Raw genomic sequence first — 20,653 nt, 5'->3', positions numbered from 1 at the left:
CTGGGCACCAGGAATATAGGAGAGCAAGGACAAGTCTCTGCCCTAATGAAATGTATAGTTTAGTGAAGAGATAGACATTAGTCAGGTTATTGCATAATTATTACTGTTGTGCTCTGTGCTCTCAGAGGCAGTGCAGAATATCATGTGAGCATATTACAGGGAGCTCTAACTCACTGTGTAGAGTGGGTTCAGGCAAGATTAGTTTTTCACATAAAAATTAAGCACCCAGTTTCGCGTAGTATCTCAAGCAAATGCCTGTAAACACAGCCTTTGTTTTCTAAACTACCTAAGACGGTATACTTTTAGGGGAACATGTATATAGGACGTGGACAATAAATATATTAAAACAATTTGTAATTAAAAGGATTGTGAATCTTTTTTTTTTTTTTTTTTTAATTTTTTTTCAACGTTTATTTATTTTTGGGACAGAGAGAGACAGAGCATGAACGGGGGAGGGGCAGAGAGAGAGGGAGACACAGAATCGGAAACAGGCTCCAGGCTCTGAGCCATCAGCCCAGAGCCCGACGCGGGGCTCGAACTCAGGGACCGCGAGATTGTGACCTGGCTGAAGTCGGACGCTTAACCGACTGCGCCACCCAGGCGCCCCTGTGAATCATTTTTAATGTTAGTGGTCATGGGGAAGGTGATCACTCCATATTTAATATTTTTAGGACATGTAGAAGTTACTACCTCTTCTGATGAATATAGAATTCCTTTCTGAACATAGATTTTTTTTTTTTAGCAGATATTTAACGGTAAGAGAAAAATAAGTTATTTTAGAGATCCCTTTTCTTCTCAAGTACAAAAGTAGCAGAGTCTCAGTTGATCCATTTTGCTCCTAACACTCTTTTCCCCATGATTGTAAAACCAGAAGGAAGGGGGAAAACTCTTCTAGATTAGTTGTCAGTGTTTTCAGAAGTCAGTCAAGAAAGTATTAAGTTTCTGCTGTGAGTATAGGGGGCGTTAACACATTATAAAGTCTTTTTGGGAGAGGAAAATTGCACATACAGCCATCAAGAGAAGATGGTGTGCTTTAAAGTGATATATAAATAGTACAAACACATGGACCATAAGAATACAGAATAAAAGTTCCCTGAGGACTACAGTGATGAGAGAGAGCTTCATGAAAAAGGTGTAGGATTTGAACTGAGCCCTAGAAATAAGTAGGATTTGAATTGGCTCAGAGGAAACGAGAATATTTTTAGGAAGGAACAAATGCATAGAAATAATGAATGTGGTATTTTTATTTTTGTATGTTTATTTATCTTTGAGGGGGTCGAGGTGGAGGGGCAGAGAGAGAGGGACAGAGGATCCAAAGCAGGTTCTGGGCTGATGGTAGCAAGGCTGGTGCAGGGCTTGTGGATTGTTTTCTGGGTTTTTTTTTGTTGTTGTTTGTTTGTTTGCCTGTTTGTTTTTACCTATATGAGGCTCAGACTCATGAGATCCAGGAGATCATGATCTGAGCCAAAGTCGGATGCTCAACCAACAGCCACCAGGTGCCCCTGGATATGATATTTTTAAAGGAGAAGTAATGAATTAGTGCAGCCAGAGTGAAGTGGTCTTACATATTCAAAAATAGTCAGAAGGGCTAGGTGGCTCAGTCGGTTAAGCATCCAACTTCGGCTCAGGTCATGATCTCACTGTCCTGAGTTCGAGCCCCACATCAGGCTCTGTGCTGACAGCTCAGAGCCTGGAGCCTGTTTTGGATTCTGTGTCTCCCTCTCTGTCTCTGTCCCTCCCCTGTTTGTGCTCTTTCTCTCTCTCAGAAATAAACATTAAAAAAAGAATAGAGAAACAACTTGTAAGGTAGATTGGGATAATAGTGCAAAGGTCTTTGAATGTTAATTCAATGAATATGAGGTTTTTTATTCTAAAGTAAGGAGAAACCACTGAAAATTCTTAATAGGAGCATGATTTGATGAAGAACTCTCTTTAAATAAAAGAGTCTCAGTTCTGAATGTAATTTGAAATGAAAATAAGAAATGGATCCTGAAACAAATAAGGTTTCAAAAGCAAATAAATTAGAAGAGATAACTGAAGTAAATTGTAGAGCACAGCTAACAATTGCCATTTGTGCTCTTCATTGTACTGTCTACCATAAACTTCCTACCTCTGATCTTGGTTAGAATATGGATCTCATAGATGTCGTACAAAATTTGGGCAAGATCCTCAACGAAGTGGTAGTTTGGAGTTCTAGCAGTGTGTATTTGGAGCAGTGGTAATGCCTGGAGTTTACCCAGAAAATTAGATTCTTTCAAGGTTCGCTGTGTTAATCTGCCATAGGCCAGGAAACTATTGAGATACCAGCTTATTTGGATGTTTTGGGAATCCTCTCTTTAATTAAGATTTTGAGGGGCCCCTGGGTGGCTCAGTCGGTTAAGGGTCCGACTTCAGCCAGGTCACGATCTCGCGGTCCGTGAGTTCGAGCCCCGCGTCGGGCTCTGGGCTGATGGCTCAGAGCCTGGAGCTTGCTTCCGATTCTGTGTCTCCCTCTCTCTCTGCCCCTCCCCCGTTCATGCTGTGTCTCTCTCTGTCTCAAAAATAAATAAACGTTAAAAAAAATTTTTTTTTTTTTAAAGATTTTGATTTTAGGTTTCTAGTGACATATTTTGCTAATCAGTAGTGGCGCCTGATGATCTGATTTTTTTTTTTTTTTTTTGTATTACTTTTTTTAAGAATGTGGCTTCCTGGGCCTTACCCCAAGAGTCTCAGGGAATGGGAGTCTGGGATTCTACATGTTTTTAAAAGTCCCCTGGTAGTTTTGTTAATCAACTCAATTTGTGAATGACTAACTGAAAGAATAATTTTTCAATATTATATTTGATGAGGATCTTTGGCTTATATTCCAGCAATCTCCCAAATAGGGAAGAATTGGTATATAAAATCCTTCCTAGCTTTCCTTCTTGACTTCTCTTTCTACCACTTTCTTCAGATTTTTCTGAGGTGTGGGGAGTCCATAGTCAGAAGTTGTCTGGACTCACCTCTAGGTCATGATTGGGTATACAGAAATTCTTATTGCTGCCATTAGTTATTTCAAAAAGAGTCCAATCTAGGAAAATACAAAAACATTTAAAAGTGGATATCAGAATACAGGTTCTTTAACAAAGGTATAGCTCTAGGAAATCTTAACTAACCTTTTGCTTATAGGGCATACAGTCCTCGTTCCTTTTTCTTGTCTTAAATCTGAAAGCTGAGATTCTAGAGAACGCTAGTTAAGTTACTTACTCAGCTGCCATCAGTCAGATTTAGGTTTGGCATCATTGCCAGTTCTCTTCTCTTAATTCCTGCTTCTCATTCATACCCAAGGATACCCTTTGTACACAGGCTTTGACGTGATCTCTAACTACCTTACTTGGGTCCTGCCAGTCCTGCCCATGGATTTATCTTCTAGAATGAAGAAACTGCTTTCCTATGTGGACCTTAAACATTCTTCACTTCTCCACTGTCTAGCAGCCACCTTACACTTTCTCCTGAAGGCTTCTGGCTTTGGAATCTTAGAAATCTTACATTTACTCTGACTTGCTTTTCAACTCCTAAAATACATTGGCTCCATCCTTTGCTAAAGGTACTCAGTTTCTACACATACTGTTAACATCTGGCTTAAGACACTTACGTTAAGACATCTTGTGCCCATCATAGAAGATGTCACCTTTCCCAGAAGCTTGTCTGCATCAGATCAGCTCCTTACTAAGAGCCAGAAAGTGATTCCTGATTTCTTTATTTATTTTTTTCTTTATATTTTGTATTGCTTATTGAGTTCCTATTTTATGTCTGAGGGTCCCCTCCAAGTTGTCACTTTTTTTGCTAAACAGTCATGACCAAAACTTTCTGAATGGCCCACGTCTCTTTGATGAATCAAGTGCTTCCAGAGGGTTAACATTTAGAATCCTATCACTGTAGTTTTACAGCATCCGGACAACATTATGATCCAAGTTATAAATAGCACTCAACTTTCAATAGGTAGAGAAAAAGGCTCTTTGCTTGTACATAAATTTTAAAATCACAACTCTAGAACTCTTTGACCTGTATAACACATTAATCTGGCCAGCTTTATAAAACATGCCTTTTTCCACCCCTTAAAATCACATTTGTTTATTCAGAGCATATGTGTGTTTACTGAAAGCCTGTTTTTCACCACAAAGCATTTTAGTATGGCTTTAAATATGTGCATATAATTTCTGTTTATGAATTGAAAAGAAAACAGAGAATGTTTCTCAGAACTTGCAGTGATAAAAACGAATACTTGGGATGGCTAGGCCTATGAATTTTAGCTATTTATAGGATTTGGGGAGTATTTTTTTTCTTCCAGAGGATAGGATTTTATCTTTTTAATAATATTTATTGTCAGGGCACCTGGGTGGCTCAGTCGATTAAGCGTCCAGCTTCGGCTCAGGTCATGATTTCATGGTTCATGAATTCGAGCCCTCCATCGGGCTCTGTGCTAACAGCTCAGAGCCTGGATCCTACTTCAGATTCTGTGTCTCCCTCTGTTTCTGTCCCTCCCCTGCTCGCACTGTGACTCTCTCTCTCAAAAATAAACATCTAAAAAAAAAAGTTATAATAATATTTGTTGTTTTATTACAAAAGTATGTATTTATTAAAGAAAATTTGGAAAAACTGGAGAAAACAAGTTTCTAATTTTTTTTATGTTTTTATTTTATTTTTGGGAGAGAGAAGGAGAGAGAGCATGAGCAAGGGAGAGGCAGAGAGAGAGGAAGACACAGAATCTGAAGCAGGCTCCAGCCTCTGAGCTGTCAGCACTGAGCCCAACACAGGGCTTGAACCCACGAACCGTGAGATCATGACCCGAGCCGAAGTCGGATGCTTAACTGACTGAGTCACCCAGGCGCCCCGAGAAAACAAGTTTTTAAATCATCCATAGTCCTACACACTAAAAAAACCTCAGCTGATATTTTGATGTATAATTTTCCCCATCTTTTCTTTGTCTGTGTATAAGCTTAAAACGTCTACAAAATTCAAATCTTTACGTTACCTCTGACCTGGTTAACTGTTTTTTTTTTCTTTTTTTTTTGAGCATCTGGATGATTTTTTTTTTTAAGTGTTTATTCACCTTTGAGAGAGACAGAGCATGGGCAGGAGCTCATGACCTGAGCCAAAGTCAGACACTTAACCAACTGAGCCACCCAGGTGCCCCTGCATGTTTTTTTTAAGCGTACTTATTTATTCTGAGAGAGTGAGAGAGTGGGAGAGGGACAGAGAGAGAAAGAAGGAGAGAGGGAATCCCAAGCAGGCTTCTTGCTGTCAGTGTAGAGTCCAGCATGGGGCTTGATCTCAAGAACTGTGAGATCATGACCTGAGCTGAAATCAAGAGTCAGACACTTAACTGACAGAGCCACCACCCAAGTGCCCCTGAGATTTTTATTTTTAAATAATCTCTACACTGAACAAGGGGCTCAAACTCAAAACCCTAAGATTAAGAGTTGCATGCTTTACCAACTGAGCAAGCCAGGTGCCTCCTAAGACATTATTTTTGAATTATTTTTTATTTTTTAAGTAGGCTTCATGCTGTGCGTGGAACCCAACTTGGGGTTGGAGCCCAACGTGGAGTTTGAACCCACAACCCTGAGATCAAGACCTGAGCTGAGATCAAGATTCGGATGCTTTAATTAAACTACCCAGATGCCCCAAGACATTATTTTTTTTTAGAGCAATTTTAGGTTCAGGGCAAAATTAAGAGGATGGTATAGAGATTTCCTGTATGCCTTCTGTTCCCACCCATGCGTAGTCTCTCCTGTTATCCACATACCCCATCATTGTGGTACATTTCTTAAAATTGATGAACCTACATTGACAAGTCATAATCACCCAAGATCCATAGTTTACCTTAGAGTTCACTCTTAAGTTGCACATTTTGTGGGTTTGGATTGATGTATAATATGTACCCATCACTCCAGTATCATATAGAGTATTTTCACTGTTGTAGAAGTTCTCTGTGCTCTGCCTGTTCAGCCCTCCTGCCCCCAGCCTCTGCCTTTTTTTTTTTTTTTTTTTTTTGTTAAACTACAAAAATACTTCCTTCTTTTAAACTTTTGTAAAGGAGCTTTGTCTGAAATTAATGGAAAACAATCTTCTTTTGGTTTATTCAAATTGTAATTTAACCTATTTCAGGCCACTTAATTACTAAATTCTTATTGATTATTATAATCACATTATTTATTAATTTCCTACAGATTATCCTTCAAATGTTTGCTAGAGAGTCTGGCCTGTCATTATATATCCTAACCACATACTCATAATGCAGGTGTTTATTCACTAACCCAGATGTAAAATGGTATATATTCAGAGATGTTATTAGTCAAGTGATGATGGAGTAAAGTTTTACAAAATATGTGCAGTCTTCTAGTTCATTTTATGTGTATTTTTTTTAATGTTTATTTTTGAAAGAGCCTGAAAGTGCAAGCAGGGAAGGGGCAGAAAGAAAGGGTGACAGGATCAGAAGTGGGCTCTGTACTGACAGCAGAGAGCCCAATTAGGGGCTCGAACTCACAAACTATGAGATCATGACCTGAGCAGGTTGGATGTGTAACCAGAGGAACCACCCAGGTGCCCCTGTTTCTTCTTATAATTACAGAAGCAAAGACTAGTTCATTTTAGTTCTTTGGTATATATTTATTTTATTTTTTTTAAGTAGCTCCACATCTAATGCGGGGTTTGAACTCATGACCCTGAGATCAAGAGTCACATTTTCTACCATTGAGTCAGCCAGGTGCCCCAAATTGTTGGGATATAGAAATAAGAAGACTGAATTAGACCTCACACCATCTGCTTTATTTGCACCAATTTAAATACTTTTAGTGTAGGAGATGGTTTTATGGATCATTTAAGTTTTGTACTATATTAAAATTGAGCCCAATCTAGCTAAGTATCTGGAATAATGTTTAGGCTGCTTTCTAAGGCGGTTCTCATCGATATTTGCATTGTATTCTGTGTAATATTTTAATCCTGGTAGGGAACTTAGAAATCTTTCGATCCATCTCTGCCTTTTTCTTAGTTAAGACATTGAGACTCAGATTGTTTAAATGATTTATGTACTATTACCTTCCTTTGTGGAATATGAATGAAATTTTTTCCAGCTTTACATGGAGTTCTTTTGAAATGACCTAGACTAGTGGTTTTCAAGTTTTCTTGAACTTATTTTTCCTTCCAAAAAGAAATCTTACCTTGAGCTCTTTATAGCCCATTTCTAAAGCCCTGTGCAGGGCTTGAAGTAATTTCTAGAAACTTAGGGCCTGAAAACAATTCATTTAAGTACTTATTTCATGAGATTGTTGTTTCACAAACTGGTTTGTCAGGCAATCCAGAAAAATGGTGACAAAACATTTTATAGAAATAAGTATACTTTGTATTTGTACATCCCTGCTAAACAGTTTGAAGCCCCTGGTAGTTATTTTACATATATTTATTTGAGTTATTTGTAATCTGTGAATCGGCTTTGAGATACTGAAAATATCCAGACATGCATAGCAGGAATTATCAATAAGACCTTGAGTCTTAGAACTTGATATGGTCTTCTGCTTAGAAGTCAAAGAAATTGATACAGATAGATATTGGCTAGCTCATATGCTATGATTTAAAACAAAATTTTTTTTAAATGTTTATTTATTTTTGAGAGACGGAGTGTGAGCAGGGGAGGGCCAGAGAGAAGTGGGAGAGACACAGAATGTGAAGCAGCCTCCAGGCTCTGAGCTGTCAGCACAGACCCTGACACTCATGAACTGTGAGATCATGACCTAAGCCGAAGTTGTACGCTCAACCAACTGAGCCCCCAGGCGCCCCACTCATATGCTATGATTGATTGAATTTTAGAAAGCAGCCTTGAACAAGTGTTTACGCCATGAGTCTGACTTGATTTTCTTTCGTTTGATAGGAAAAAGCTCCTCTATTTCTGAAGAGAAAGGTGAATCTGATGATGATAAACCAAGGAAAGGAGAAAGACGATCATCCAGGGTCAGACAGGTAATTCAAATACCTCTTAAAACATCTATCACCTCTTCGGGTATTGCTTTGGCTATCTTCTCCTTCTCTTCCTCAGACTTTTTCCGAGTTGGTGTCTCTTTAGATTTCTGTAGTTATCTTCTTTCTCGTCTCTTTTTTTTTTTTTTTTTTTTGCTTTGGTTTTTTTAATTTAATTTAAAAAAAAAATTTTTTTTAACATTTATTTATTTTTGAGACAGAGAGAGACAGAGCATGAACGGGGGAGGGTCAGAGAGAGAGAGAGGGAGACACAGAATCCGAAACAGGCTCCAGGCTCTAAGCGGTCAGCACAGAGCCTGATGCGGGGCTTGAACTCACGGACCGCGAGATCATGACCTGAGCTGAAGTCGGACGCTTAACCAACTGAGCCACCCTGGTTTTTTTAATTTAGATCTGCTCTGGTGTTCAGATTTCTAAGCAAATCTGCATAGAAGCAAATATATAAAATTAAGCAAATATATAAAAATTAAAACTTAATTGTGAAAATTAACAGGCTGGTCTGTATTTCTAAAATACATTATTAGAAAAGATACAGTTATTTAATTAAAACTTTAAAGCCAGGGGCACCTGGCTGTCTTCAGTCGGTAGAGTATATGACTCTTGATCTTGGGGTTGTGAGTTCAAGCCCCATGTTGGGTGTAGCGATTACTTAAAATCTTTAAAACAAACAAAAAAATTTTAAAGCCATATGATACAGTATTAAGTGAGCAGAATACAAAAGGATATTTGTGGTATAATTATGAGTATGGAAAAGAAATAGTGGGGAAAAAATTAAATATACCAAAACGATAAGAATAATTACATTAAGTGATGATACGTCAGTTCCCCCACCTGCCCTGCTACTTTCTAGATGTTCAGTTTATTTTTATTTATTTATTTTTAATGTTTGTTTATTTTTGAGAGCGAGACAGTGCGAGCAGGGGAGGGGCAGAGAGAGAGGGAATCACAGAACCTGAAGCAGGCTTCAGGCTCTGAGCTGTCAACACATCCGGACGCAGGGCTCAAACTCACAGACCGTGAGATCATGACCTAAGCTGAAGTCCAACACTTAACCAGCTGAGCCACCCAGGCGTCCAAAGACGTTCAGTTTATTTTTAAAGCTTGAAACTAAAAACTAGTAGCAGTTTCATTATTGTATTCCTTTTGGTCACTATTTTGATTCCTGTAACAGCTCGATAAGTCATGCTTGTTTACTGAGACACTTGTTTATGTTGCTGAAAACACGTGTCTTTGAGTTTCTCCTTCCTATGTATATCTTGTGAGATACTTTTTCTCCTCTGTTGTTAGTGAGCAAATATACTTGGAACTATTGTATATCTTTCCTTTCCGGGACACCTGGTTGGCTTAGTGGGTAGAGCATGTGACTCTTAATCTCAGCGTTGTGAGTTTGAGCCCCACGTTAGCCATGGAGCCTACTTTAAATAAATAAACAAATAACTATCTTTTTTTTTTTTTTTTTTCAGGCAAGAGCAGCTAAGCTCTCTGAGTGCAGCCAGGCTGCTGAGGAGGAAGAGGACCAAGAGGCACCTTCCAGAAATCTGCGGGTCAGAGCAGATCGAAATTTGAAAACAGAGGAGGAAGAAGAAGAGGAGGAGGAAGAGGAGGAAGATGAGGAAGAGGAAGAAGATGATGAGGGACAAAAATCTAGGGATGTACCAGTCCTGAAACAGTTTGAGGAAACAGAAGAGAGGGAAGAGATACCCAAAGCAAAACCAGAAGAGGTGATAGATGAGAGATCCCAAACCATAAGATCCCAGGAACAGGAGGGGTTAGAGAGAGGAGGGAGAGTTACAAGGTCCCAGGAGGAGGCCAGAAGAAGTCATATGGCCAGACATCAGCAGGAGAAAGAGATGAAAACAGTTTCTTCTCTTGAGGAGGAAGAAAAGGAAGTAAACATTTTAAAAGGCTTCGAGGAAAAATCGAAATCCCCCTCCCCTCCTCGACTGACTGAAGATCTGGAGAAGGCCCCTCTTGTGCTACAACCAGAGCAAAATGCCAGTGAGGAGGAAACTCCCCCACCTTTACTTACCAAGGAAGCATCTTCTCCACCGTCTAATACACAACTCCAGAGTGAAGAAGAAATAGAGCCCATGGAAGGCCCAGCTCCCCCTGTCCTCATTCAGCTGTCTCCTCATAATACAGATGCTGAGGCCAGGGAGCTATTAATATCTCAGCATACTGTCCAGTTGGTGGGAGGCCTGTCTCCTTTGTCCAGTCTTGCAGACACCAAAGCAGAATCTCTAGCAGAGAAAGTGCCAGAGGAGAGTGTCCTGCCTCTAGTTCAGAAAAGCACACTAGCTGAATGCTCAACCCAGAAGGGTCTTGAAACTGAGTCAGAAAAATCTGCTCAACCACTCCCTCTAAAAATTGAGGAATTAGCACCGGCCAAAGGGATCACTGAGGAATCTCTGAAACAGCTGTCTTTGGAACAGAAGGAAGGCAGAAGGGCTTCTCATACTCTTCTCCCAAGCCACAGATTGAAACAGTCAGCTGACTCATCCTCAAGCCGGTCCTCCTCTTCATCCTCCAGTTCTAGATCAAGATCCTGCTCTCCTGACAGCTCAGGCTCTCAATCTCACTCATCTCCAAGATCCAAGCAGAGAGATGGATCTCGGGCACGTACTCACACCAACCCTCGTGGTAGATCTGAGATGGACTCCAGATCAACGTCAGAGTCCAGGTCACGTTCCCGTTCCCGTTCAGCGTCAAGCAACAGCAGAAAAGTAAGTGTGGGAGAATCTTGGGTGCATTGATGTTTTTTTATCTTGTACTCCAGTGTTTTTCAACCCCAGGAGAACCTATTATAATTCCTGGCAGGAATGGGAAAAACTACTTTTACTCCCCAGGTCACTTTCCTATCATCTCTGAGTCTGATTTTCAACCCATTGATCCCTAGAGTTCTTTTTCATTTTTTGAGTCCCTTTGATTCTGAAGTTGAATCATTTACCCGTCTTCTTCACTAGACTGTAAACTTGAGGACATGGACATGCCTTTTTACATGTGTATTCTAGTATCCCAGCATCTCAGCACCTTAGTTGGAACTTAATAATTTGGCAAATACTCTAGGAAGTCCAAGAGATCACTAACTCAAACAGGAATAAACATAAGAGACAGAAGGGTCTAAAGTATTAAACTGAGTCAGCAGAAATTGGAAAACTCAGTGATGTACTAAATACATAATCATATAAAATAATTTGCTTTATGTGCTTCATTTCTTTAGTCTCTGAGCCCTGGAGTCTCCAGAGACAGCAGCACCAGCTACACTGAAACCAAAGATCCCTCTTCTGGTCAGGAGGTTGCAACTCCACCAGTGCCACAACTGCAGGTCCTTGAGCCAAAGGAGAGGACTTCCACCTCATCCTCTATTCGAATGAGGCGTTTAAGCCAACCTGAGCCAGCCGAAAAGCATGTGACCCAGAGGTTACAACCTGAGCGGGTAGGCTGTTATGCCCCCTCCCTAGTGGGAGATGGAGGATTAGGCATGATTTTCCCTTTTGTGTTAGCTGTAAAACTGAAAGGTCGGTCTGGATAAGGTTCGATAGAAACGTTGATATTTGGGGATACATGGAAGATTCCACTGAACTCCGTTCCGGCTCCCTGGTTCATGAAAGCTCTATGTGAGGCTAAGCAGCAAGGTTCTCATCTCTAGGGCTCCCAGAGTCACTTCTGTAGAATGTCTCCTTTTTTTCTGCCCCAAAGGAAGCCTTTTCTCAGTTCTCTCAAAAAAATTCTAATAAAATGATTGCTGGCATAGAAATTCTTGAAGTGGCATTCCATTCCACTTTCTAAACTAAAATAATGAAGATATATAGGGCTAAGTGTGGAGCTGCTACTGTGTAAGTCCTGCTCTGCCTTTTACCAGCTCCAGGTTAAAGAAAAGGAACCAAGCAGATTTAAGTACGTTGCTATGTTGTTTTGCTATGTTTGTCCTGACAGGGGAGCCCAAAGAAGTGTGAAGCTGAAGAGGCAGAGCCACCAGCTGCCACACAGCCCCAAACCTCAGAGACCCAGACTTCTCACCTACCAGAATCAGAAAGGATTCATCACACTGTGTAAGTAATCGATCTTGTCTGGGGTATAACAAGGAACTGGGAGTGAGGGGTAGTTCTTCGCTCCCTGGGGTTCTTCGACTACGCATTCCTAGTTTCCTTTTAAAACAGAAGGCAGAGCTTTATCTGGACAAAGTCTAGGTTTCAGTTGTTACATTAAGAGCTGCCACCAGAATTCTTAAGGTAGTCTGAAAAGTGGTGGTTAGAGCATAAGGAAACCCATTTCTGGGATCCTCTGACCAAAATAGTTAGGTCCTTTAAGGAACAGGCGGTAGGGACTTTGGTTTCCAAACTCAAGACAGGGAGTTGACTCAGGTCAGCTTAACTCAATCTTTAATTCACATTTACCAGCTACATCTGAACCTGGGAACACAGTTTAATAAAGGATATCAAAAGTCTACTGAGAAAGGCACAGGGGGGTTGCTTTTGAGTTTTCGCTGTTTTCCCTGGTTGTTAGCTGTCTTTTTATTAAGCATAATCCATCGTAGTTTTTACTGGATACGATACCGCAAAATATGAAGTGTACATGAAGGAAGTCAGAAGTTTATTTGGGGGCCCCATAAGACCCTTGGATTGATTTTTACCATTTATATAATTTGAACTTTTTATTCCTTGTATTTATTTTTAGAAAAATACAGGTAAGAACAGGTATATCATTCAGTATTCTGAGCTAGGTACTATAAATTAAGAAGCATTTGAACCCAAATTCCTGGCTTCAGAGTCCCATGGGAAATGAAGAGCAAAGCATTGTGGAAATAAGATTGCTTAGCTTTTGGACATCAAGAATCCTGTACTGCTTTAGTGAACATCCTGTGTAGACAGTTAACCTAAAGTTGTTCCATGTTGGTTTTATGTCGTTTTAACACTAATACTATCAGTATGATTTTCCCTTTTATGTAAAAGTCTAATAATTTACTCTCTTATGAGAGTTTCGGACTATCTTGCCTCAGATTTTGGAGGGTGGTGGGCAGGCGATTGATTACCTCATTTCCTTATGACTTTAATACTAGTTTCGTACTCTATCTGTATAGTTTTTGCCTTGGGATATACCCTTGCTGCTGTTCAGTCTAATGGTCTTGCCTCTGCTGCCATCTTGTGGCCATTTTTTGGTTTGAATGTCAAAAGTTCACTCGACTTTGAAAAGTTTTTGTTTTTCCCTTTGGGGATGGGTACATTATCCTTTGGAGAGGGGTTTTTCTTCTAGGACCATAAAGTGAAAACCCAGCGGATTCTGGAAGGTGTTCAGGATTCCCCAGCTACACCATCGATGAGGAAATGGGGTGACAGCTTCCCTTCCATATCCATCAAGCAGAGATAATACCTGCCCTCCTCTACCCCATCCCATGGGGGGGTACAGCATGTCCTTTGTGTAATGGCAGTTTCAAAGTAGGTGTTGACAACTTGCTACTAATTGAGCCTGAGGAACTGCCTCCTATGCACCTTGAGAGGCAAGTAATTTTCTGAAAAGGTTTTGTTTGCCCTAATATTCAGTTGGTCTGTGAGATCCTGGCTACAAAACGGCACTTGATGCCATTTTGAAACATCTTTATTTCTGTACTTTTGCATGTAAGCCTGGGACAAGTGAAGCTTGGAGTCATATGAGTTTTTCTCCCCACATAAAGGTGGCTTTGATCTTTCATTTTACAACTGAGGCAAGCAATCTAGTTACATTGATTCCAACAAGGTGATAGGCAAGTGGCACCTTGGGCAAATACTGAGATTGTCCATTGTTGCCTAGGCAAGCTTCAGTGGAGCAGCCTATAGATTAGAAATGCAATCTGGCCTCAGGAGTAACTCACACACATCCCCTTTACTTACTTTCCCTCTGCCTGTCTTCCAGATGGTCTGTTCAGCAGCCTAATAAAAAGACATGCCCAACGGCCAAAACCTGTAGGCTATTCTGGCATTGGATTTGATAAATGAATCTTTGAGAAAAGTTTGCCTACATTTCTGGAGGCTCAACCGAATCACAACACTCCTCCTAGTCCTTCACCCCTCTAGAGTCCTAGTGTTCAGCCTGCTGACCACTGGGGCCCCTGGCCAATTTTAAAAGTGGGATCAGCAGTGCTAAATGGAAAAGACTATTTGTGGCTTAACCTTGGTTTTCCAGTGTGTCTCAACAAGAGAGCTAGGGCCTGTTGATTCAGTAAAGTGTTAAAAAAAAAAGACTTCATGGACCTCTCAGCACCTGGAAGAAATTGCCTAACTTTTTCCGTGCTTTGTTAAATCCATTCTGATTGTGTCCTGAGGAATTCTAAATTTATGAGGTAAGGTATCTTGTCATTGCTTGGAATAGTAATTTGTGAGCCCTCAGTCCTATTTCGGTTGGGCTATGTTCCAAAATCCAATCTTTGCCTGCTATGGATATAACAAAAATGTCCTCAGACAGCAGAAAATAATGCTACTCTCTTTTACATTAAAAAAATAGAGGGGAAATAAGAACTTTCGTGTGGGCAGCTGTATCATCCAGCAGTAGTTAATTCAAACTTGAATTTTTCTGAATACAACCTTCCTGAGGACACAACCCTTGCAGGCAATAGCAGTTTTGGACTTTTGGCTTGCCTGAGTATGAAGGAAGGAAATGGTCCTTTAAGCCAGTATGACAGCGTAATGGTTACTCTCCAGGGGACCTACAGTGCCAGTATGCAAATGATGCATAATTTTAAAAAGTAAAATGTATTATTCTCAATAGCGTTCGCTCACTGAGAAATGAGGATCTAAAGACATAACTCCCCAAATCATTCTGTTCTTGGTTATCTTGGAACTAGTATGCTCCTACAGGATTATGTATTTAAGTTTCACTGCCTGGGAGTAGTCACATCCCGTTATTTCTTAGTAAGTTTCATATCAGGTCTTCAGCTCATGAATGTTCTACAGTAACTAAAATTGAGACATGTATGCCTGTAGAAATTTCCTTTCCCATCAGTTTCTCTGAATCTTGATATGAACTATATAATATGTTACTAGTTTCCAAGTAGTTCGGTTCTTTTCTTCTGGCCTACAAATGCTTTGTGTGCTCTTTAATTATAGATAGATATCTCTGACCCCCAGCCCCCATGCAGTTTCACAGATTTTTCAAAGATCTCAGAAATATTTGTGCAAGAACTTGATGTGGGAAGGGAGATGCCTGGATGCTTTTTGTCTAAAAGGGGCTACAAAGAAAAGCTGCATGGGGCTCTGACAAGTAGCTAACAAGGTTTTGGGACTGGGCCTGCAAGTAGATTGAGCCCCTTTGGGGGGCAATTCGAAGGATTCATCTTTTTTTATGAAAATAAAGTCTTGGGAATCTTGGATTCCACAGAATTTTTTGTGGGGAAATAGATGGCACAAACTCACTGTGTCTTAAGAAAGCCAAGGATAACATGGTAAAATTCTTATTCTTGAAAAAACGAGATAGAATTTCCAAGAAAGAAATATTCTTCCTCCAAGGAAGCCACTTCTGGAGAGGCATATTGGCAGCCCAAACTATTTTAGGACATTTGATGGACAGGGAACATTTATCTGAGGATGTTGGAAGCTAACATTCTTCGTGAGGTAACGTTTTCTGTAGGAATTCCATCTACAATAATTTTTAAGAAGAAAACTTAGGGGTGCTTGTCTGGCTCAGTCAGTAGAGGGTGTGACTCTTGATCTGGAGTCAAGAATTTGAGCCCCACATTGGGCATAGAGCTTTAAAAAAAAAAAAGAGGAAGAAAACTTTTAGTTCAGCAAGCAATGATTTTTTTTTTTTAATGTTTATTTTCTTATTTGGGGGGGGGGGGCGGGGGAGGGGCAGAGAGAGAAAGAATCCCAAGCAGTTGTCTTTGCTGCTAGCGCAGAGCCCAACATGGGGCTTGAACTCTGAACCGTGATAACATGACCTGAGCCGAAATCAGGAGTTAGATGCTTAACTGACTGAGCCACCCAGGTGCCACTCAGCAAGCAATTATTAAAATGTCCTCCTGGTACCCCCAGTGACAGTCTTAAATATTTATGGAGCATTTCTTTGTGTTAGGCCCTGGGCTAGGGATGTAGCCCCCGACCTTGAGGAACCCTGCAAGGTGGAGGTGAGGGGCAAGTCAACCAGCGGTTATTATACAGAGTGATGAGGTCTTTGCTGAAAACCTGTCAGACCAACTACCGAATACCTTCACGTCAGAGAAAAAGCAGTCTACTCTTTGAGAAAACTCAGAAAAAGTTCCATAGGTGGCATCAAATGAGATAATGACCTATTAAATGTACATGTGTTTATGTATATCTTTACCTTGACTTGGGAGTCAAAAGTCATCCAAGCCAGACTCTTAAGGGCGAACTCATCACACTTCCATGAGATAGGTATTATTGTTATCCCCACTTTACAGATTAAGAAAGAGATACACAGAATCAGAGATTTGCCCAAAATCACAGAACTTGTATGGGAGCTGGGGCAGGCCATGACTAGGCCCTAGCCAGTTTGACTGCAGAGCTCTCAGTCTTACTGGGCAGACAAGGACCACTAAGTGAAAGGAAATGTGTAATGTGTAAACATGACCACTTTAGCATGTGGTTGGCATGTATGAGATTTTAAGCACTGGGGAGTAAGTTTTATTCCTAGCTAAAAGCTCTGGTATTACAGATGAGATAATACCAAGCTTTTGGTTAAGTACCCAGGAGCTTGTCTTAGTGTTAAACCTCTGCTGCCACTAGGACACAAAAGGAGCACCTTTGCATTCAACAAAGCAGTGTTTTTTAACATCTCCTGAGTGCTTTGTTTGAATGGTTAGAGTCAGCTTCCTATTTCACATGTAGTCTGGTGAAGATGCCCATGATTAATAGTTTCTGTTTAGTTCCTAAACGCTTTCGGCCCAACAGATATCCCCCCACCCCTGCCCCAGGTAACTGCTGTCTTCAGTTTCTCATCTACTTCAAGCCTTCACCTTGGAGTCCTTGCTCCAAAATGTGGCCTTCGTGCTACAGCTACCCAAGGTCCCCCTTGCCCTGTTTATCCTTTTCCTTTCTGGCTCCAGTGGACCCCGGGGAAGGGTGACCTTATTAAAGACTCTTTGAAACAAAGTTGTCTGTCATCTCTTTAGAGACACCTCTCCCCCTCTCTACTGGTAACTCAAAAAGGAACTATCTCTGCTATCCACTCCTCCCACCATCCCTAGAGAAAGGACAGGTTGGAGTAATAACACGTGGTCATTGCTTGGGGTGAGCAGCTAGCTAGCTGCTATAGTGATTGGATAGTGCCAGTTCTCATCCCACCTCCCTGCCATGAACAGCTGACTGGCTTCTAGGATGGGGGGGGAGGTAGACACATAAAAAATTGCTCAGGACCCTCCATTCTGCTTCTCTTTCAACTTTGGCTTTGTTGTCTTCCTTTAATCATTTTTCACTCCCAGCTCTGCTGTTTCCCTTCCATCTATTCTCTGGAATCTTCCAAGCAAGCCACTGTAACTTTGTATGCCCTCTCCACCCAGCCCCCTCCTCCTCCCCCTGGGAAGACAAGGAGAGCGCACCCTCTCCCTGTGGGGATAGGCCTGGGTAGCTGTTGTAACCTGAGAAAAGAAGGAAAAAGGCCAGGCCTATTGAGCCAGCAGTGAGCTCCCTGTGGCCTGCCAGAGGATAAGAACCTTGCTCACTCAGCGCCCTCCCTTTTTTCTTTCCCCTCCCCTGCTGCAGCAGGGCCCTCCCCCATCCGCACACACGGGCTGCTGGGTAAGTGGCAAGATGGCTCCCCTGCATGTCTCCGGCTGATCGCCGCCGCTCCGCCAATACAATAGAGCCAGCCACTACCAGCAGCCTGGCCCTCTTCCTCCTCCTTCTCCAGAGAGACCAATCCAGCCGAACTCGGGGTTTGCCGTGAGGACTTAACGCTTATCTCTTAAAAGCCAGATCTATTTTAGCCTCCCCTCACCACCACCACCACCACCACCTCCCCTTCCATTTACCATTTTTTGGATCCCCAGTTGCTGCATCTCGATTTTCTCTCTCTGGATCGGGTGGCTGGGGAGGAGGTGGTGGGCTCTTGGGACAAGGAAGGTGTTGTGGTTTTTTGGTTTTGTTTTTTTTTTTTATAATTTTTTAGGATTTTTTTTCTTTGGTTTTTGTTATTTCTTCCATTCCAGAAAGGGATAAACAGCACTTCCAGGGGGAGAAAAAAAAATCATGTTATCAGAAAGCAAAGAAGGGTGAGAGCCTCACATTTCCATGTATCCCTTTACCCCACCACTTTAGCCCACCTCATCTTCCTTCTCTTCCCCATGGCTTTCATTCCGTCTTTCGTTTTGGTTTGTTTTCAATCACTCTGCTTTCCCTCTTTGTCCTTCCTGCCTGATTTCTAATTGGCCCAACTTGCCCTCTCCGTGTGGGAAATAGGTATTTTTGGGATAAGTCTTCTTTAGATTTAGGCAGTTGAATCGTGTGTTTCTGTGGGGGCCGGTTAGCTGGGGGCACAGTTCCGATTTTCCCCTCCCCCTTCCCATGCATCCCTCCCTGCCTGCTCTGGGGAGGCTGTTCTGACCTCTGAGTGTCAGTCAGCCCGTTGGGAATGCTGAATTTTCTGGTGGTGGTTATCGGTGGGGGGCTTGGTTTGCCCTCTCCTGAGTCTTAGGCTCCTGCTCATCTTAATTTGGGGGAACCCAAACACTGGGAACCCCAGTGTTTGGTGGTAGTGGGGGTGAGGTTAGAGATAGAAGTTAGGGATGAAAACAGAAAAAGGGGATGGAAAGATAGTTTATCTGAAGTGAATCTCTGGGATTCATTGCCTGAAATGGGAGCTAACTTGTGTGATTCAGAGTGGGCGTAGGGGGATTCAATATTGGGGGGGCGATACATGGTGTGGGGGGAGGGTGTGTCTTGACTAGGAGGCCTGCTCTCTTTATCTCTTGGAAGTTGGAATGAGGGAGTGGGAGAAACTGGGCGAAAGCCGAATATAAGAACAATTCCTACACCTCTGAGCAGGTAAAAGTGGCCTGATTCTTCTCTGAGCTTTCAAACTCCAGCAATTGTAGCTTTTTCTTTTTGGATGACAGAGGGTCCTTGTTGAAGCTTGAACCTTCATCAGCCCTGCTTTCCCTGCAGCCCCCTCCCCCACAATTTCTCCATTCCTGATGTTTCCAGATCCTGTGGGTCAGTAGGTTTTATTAAGCAGTTGATTATAAAAAACACAAGGTTGGAATCATTTGCCACAGCCACGGACGTTCTTTCTCGTGTTTTTAAGCAGTCAAGCTTCCTTTAATTTCTCATGCAATTTTGTTAAAGATGCCTGTGGCCAGGGGATAGGGAGGCCACAGGATTGTGGGCAAATCACAATGACTTTTGAGGGACTGTTTCAGAGAGGGATGTTACTCCTTTCCATATAAGAGTACTCTGGTGAATTACCTAAAAACATTTGGGAGTCCTGACCTCACTCATCACACCTTTATCCTATCTCAGCAGTGAGTGGATGTGGATGCTACAATCTGTGCTCTTTTCCCAAAGAAAACAGTTTCTCACTTTTCCTGTGGGGGCATGGTCTCTAGTCTGATCTGAAAAGCAGCCCTCCCAACCCCACCCAAGTGATGAGGCATGGGGGTTTCCTGACCCAAAACCTAACGTCTTGCTCTCTCTTCCCCTTGGTTCTTTCCTGCCCTTCCCTCCGTACCTCTCCCCATACTGTCAGTGAGGAGAAGGAGGAAGTGACCATGGACACAAGTGAAAACAGACCTGAAAATGAGGTTCCAGAACCCCCCGTGCCTATTGCAGACCAAGTCAGCAATGATGACCGCCCAGAGGGCAGTGCCGAAGATGAGGAGAAGAAAGAGGTAAATTTCCAAGCCACCTGTTGGGGTGGGCGGGCAGGAACGGGCCTAGGGGAGAGAGTAGACCACTTTGATGATCCCTCTTACACAGTGGGATAGCTTTAAAAAGAAGGGACTAGACAGACTTGGATCAGGATAAGGGCCAAGGGAGAATTCGCTGGTTTAGCAAGGGAGACCCCTTGTGATGGGGACAGGGCTCATTGGTTCCCCTTTCCCTGTTGGGGAAGTAGTGTAGTGCAGACTGTTGGAAGTTTGTAACGAAAGGAAACGTCAATTAATGGCCCTTTATCTAAGACCCAGGCCCAGCTTTCCCTGCTACCCTCTCAAGCTTCTCCCTGTAGTAACTGTTAGCTTTCCCTCCTTTTTAAAAGCCTGTGGGAGTTCAACGCCATCTAGTGGGCTGTGGTGGTTCTCAGCTCACCAGCCATGCTGAGGAATTTTTGTTCCTCCTCTGCCCTCTAGTGGTCATATTGCAGAGATCTAGCTACTTAAGCCAGCACTTGGGTGAGCCTGGAGGCCCCTTCTCCATTTCTCTGACCCCTCTACTTCCTTTTTTTGGCATATATATTATCTTGTGTCCTGCACCCAATTCAGGGGGTTCCCCCCATCAGAGCCAGCGAAGTCTTCTTGGCTCTTAAAGTAATAGAGAAGGAGTTAGCTGGGTTTGGGAGTGGGTTAACAGGATGGGAGGGACTGTCGTGTGTGTAGCCTTTCTTTGGTGTGTGTTGCGGGGGTGGGGGCCGGTGAAAGTGATTTGATGTGCAGAATATTATTTATTACAAGGTCCTTCTTCCCCGTAAAACTTTGTCCAAGTACCTCATGTACGGTAATCCGCCCGTAAAATAAAAC

General features: G+C 42.1%; 1 protein-coding gene across 9 annotated transcripts in view; it reads left to right on the top strand.

Moving 5' to 3' along the window:
• The window catches only part of ACIN1 (apoptotic chromatin condensation inducer 1), a 34,194-nt gene that overhangs the window by 4,806 nt on the left and 8,735 nt on the right, over positions 1-20,653 (top strand). For 6 of the 9 annotated variants that reach the window (XM_047861823.1, XM_047861822.1, XM_047861821.1 and 3 more), the window contains 5 exons: positions 7,889-7,977; positions 9,459-10,718; positions 11,216-11,431; positions 11,932-12,047; positions 19,666-19,807. In XM_047861823.1, coding sequence (XP_047717779.1) covers positions 7,889-7,977; positions 9,459-10,718; positions 11,216-11,431; positions 11,932-12,047; positions 19,666-19,807 — 1,823 coding nt within the window. The other 3 variants (XM_047861825.1, XM_047861828.1, XM_047861829.1) reach the window with 3 other exon arrangements.

Source organism: Prionailurus viverrinus, chromosome B3 (genome assembly GCF_022837055.1).
Source record: "Prionailurus viverrinus isolate Anna chromosome B3, UM_Priviv_1.0, whole genome shotgun sequence".
NCBI lineage: Eukaryota > Metazoa > Chordata > Mammalia > Carnivora > Felidae > Prionailurus > Prionailurus viverrinus.
This window is presented reverse-complemented; position numbering and strand designations above follow the sequence as displayed.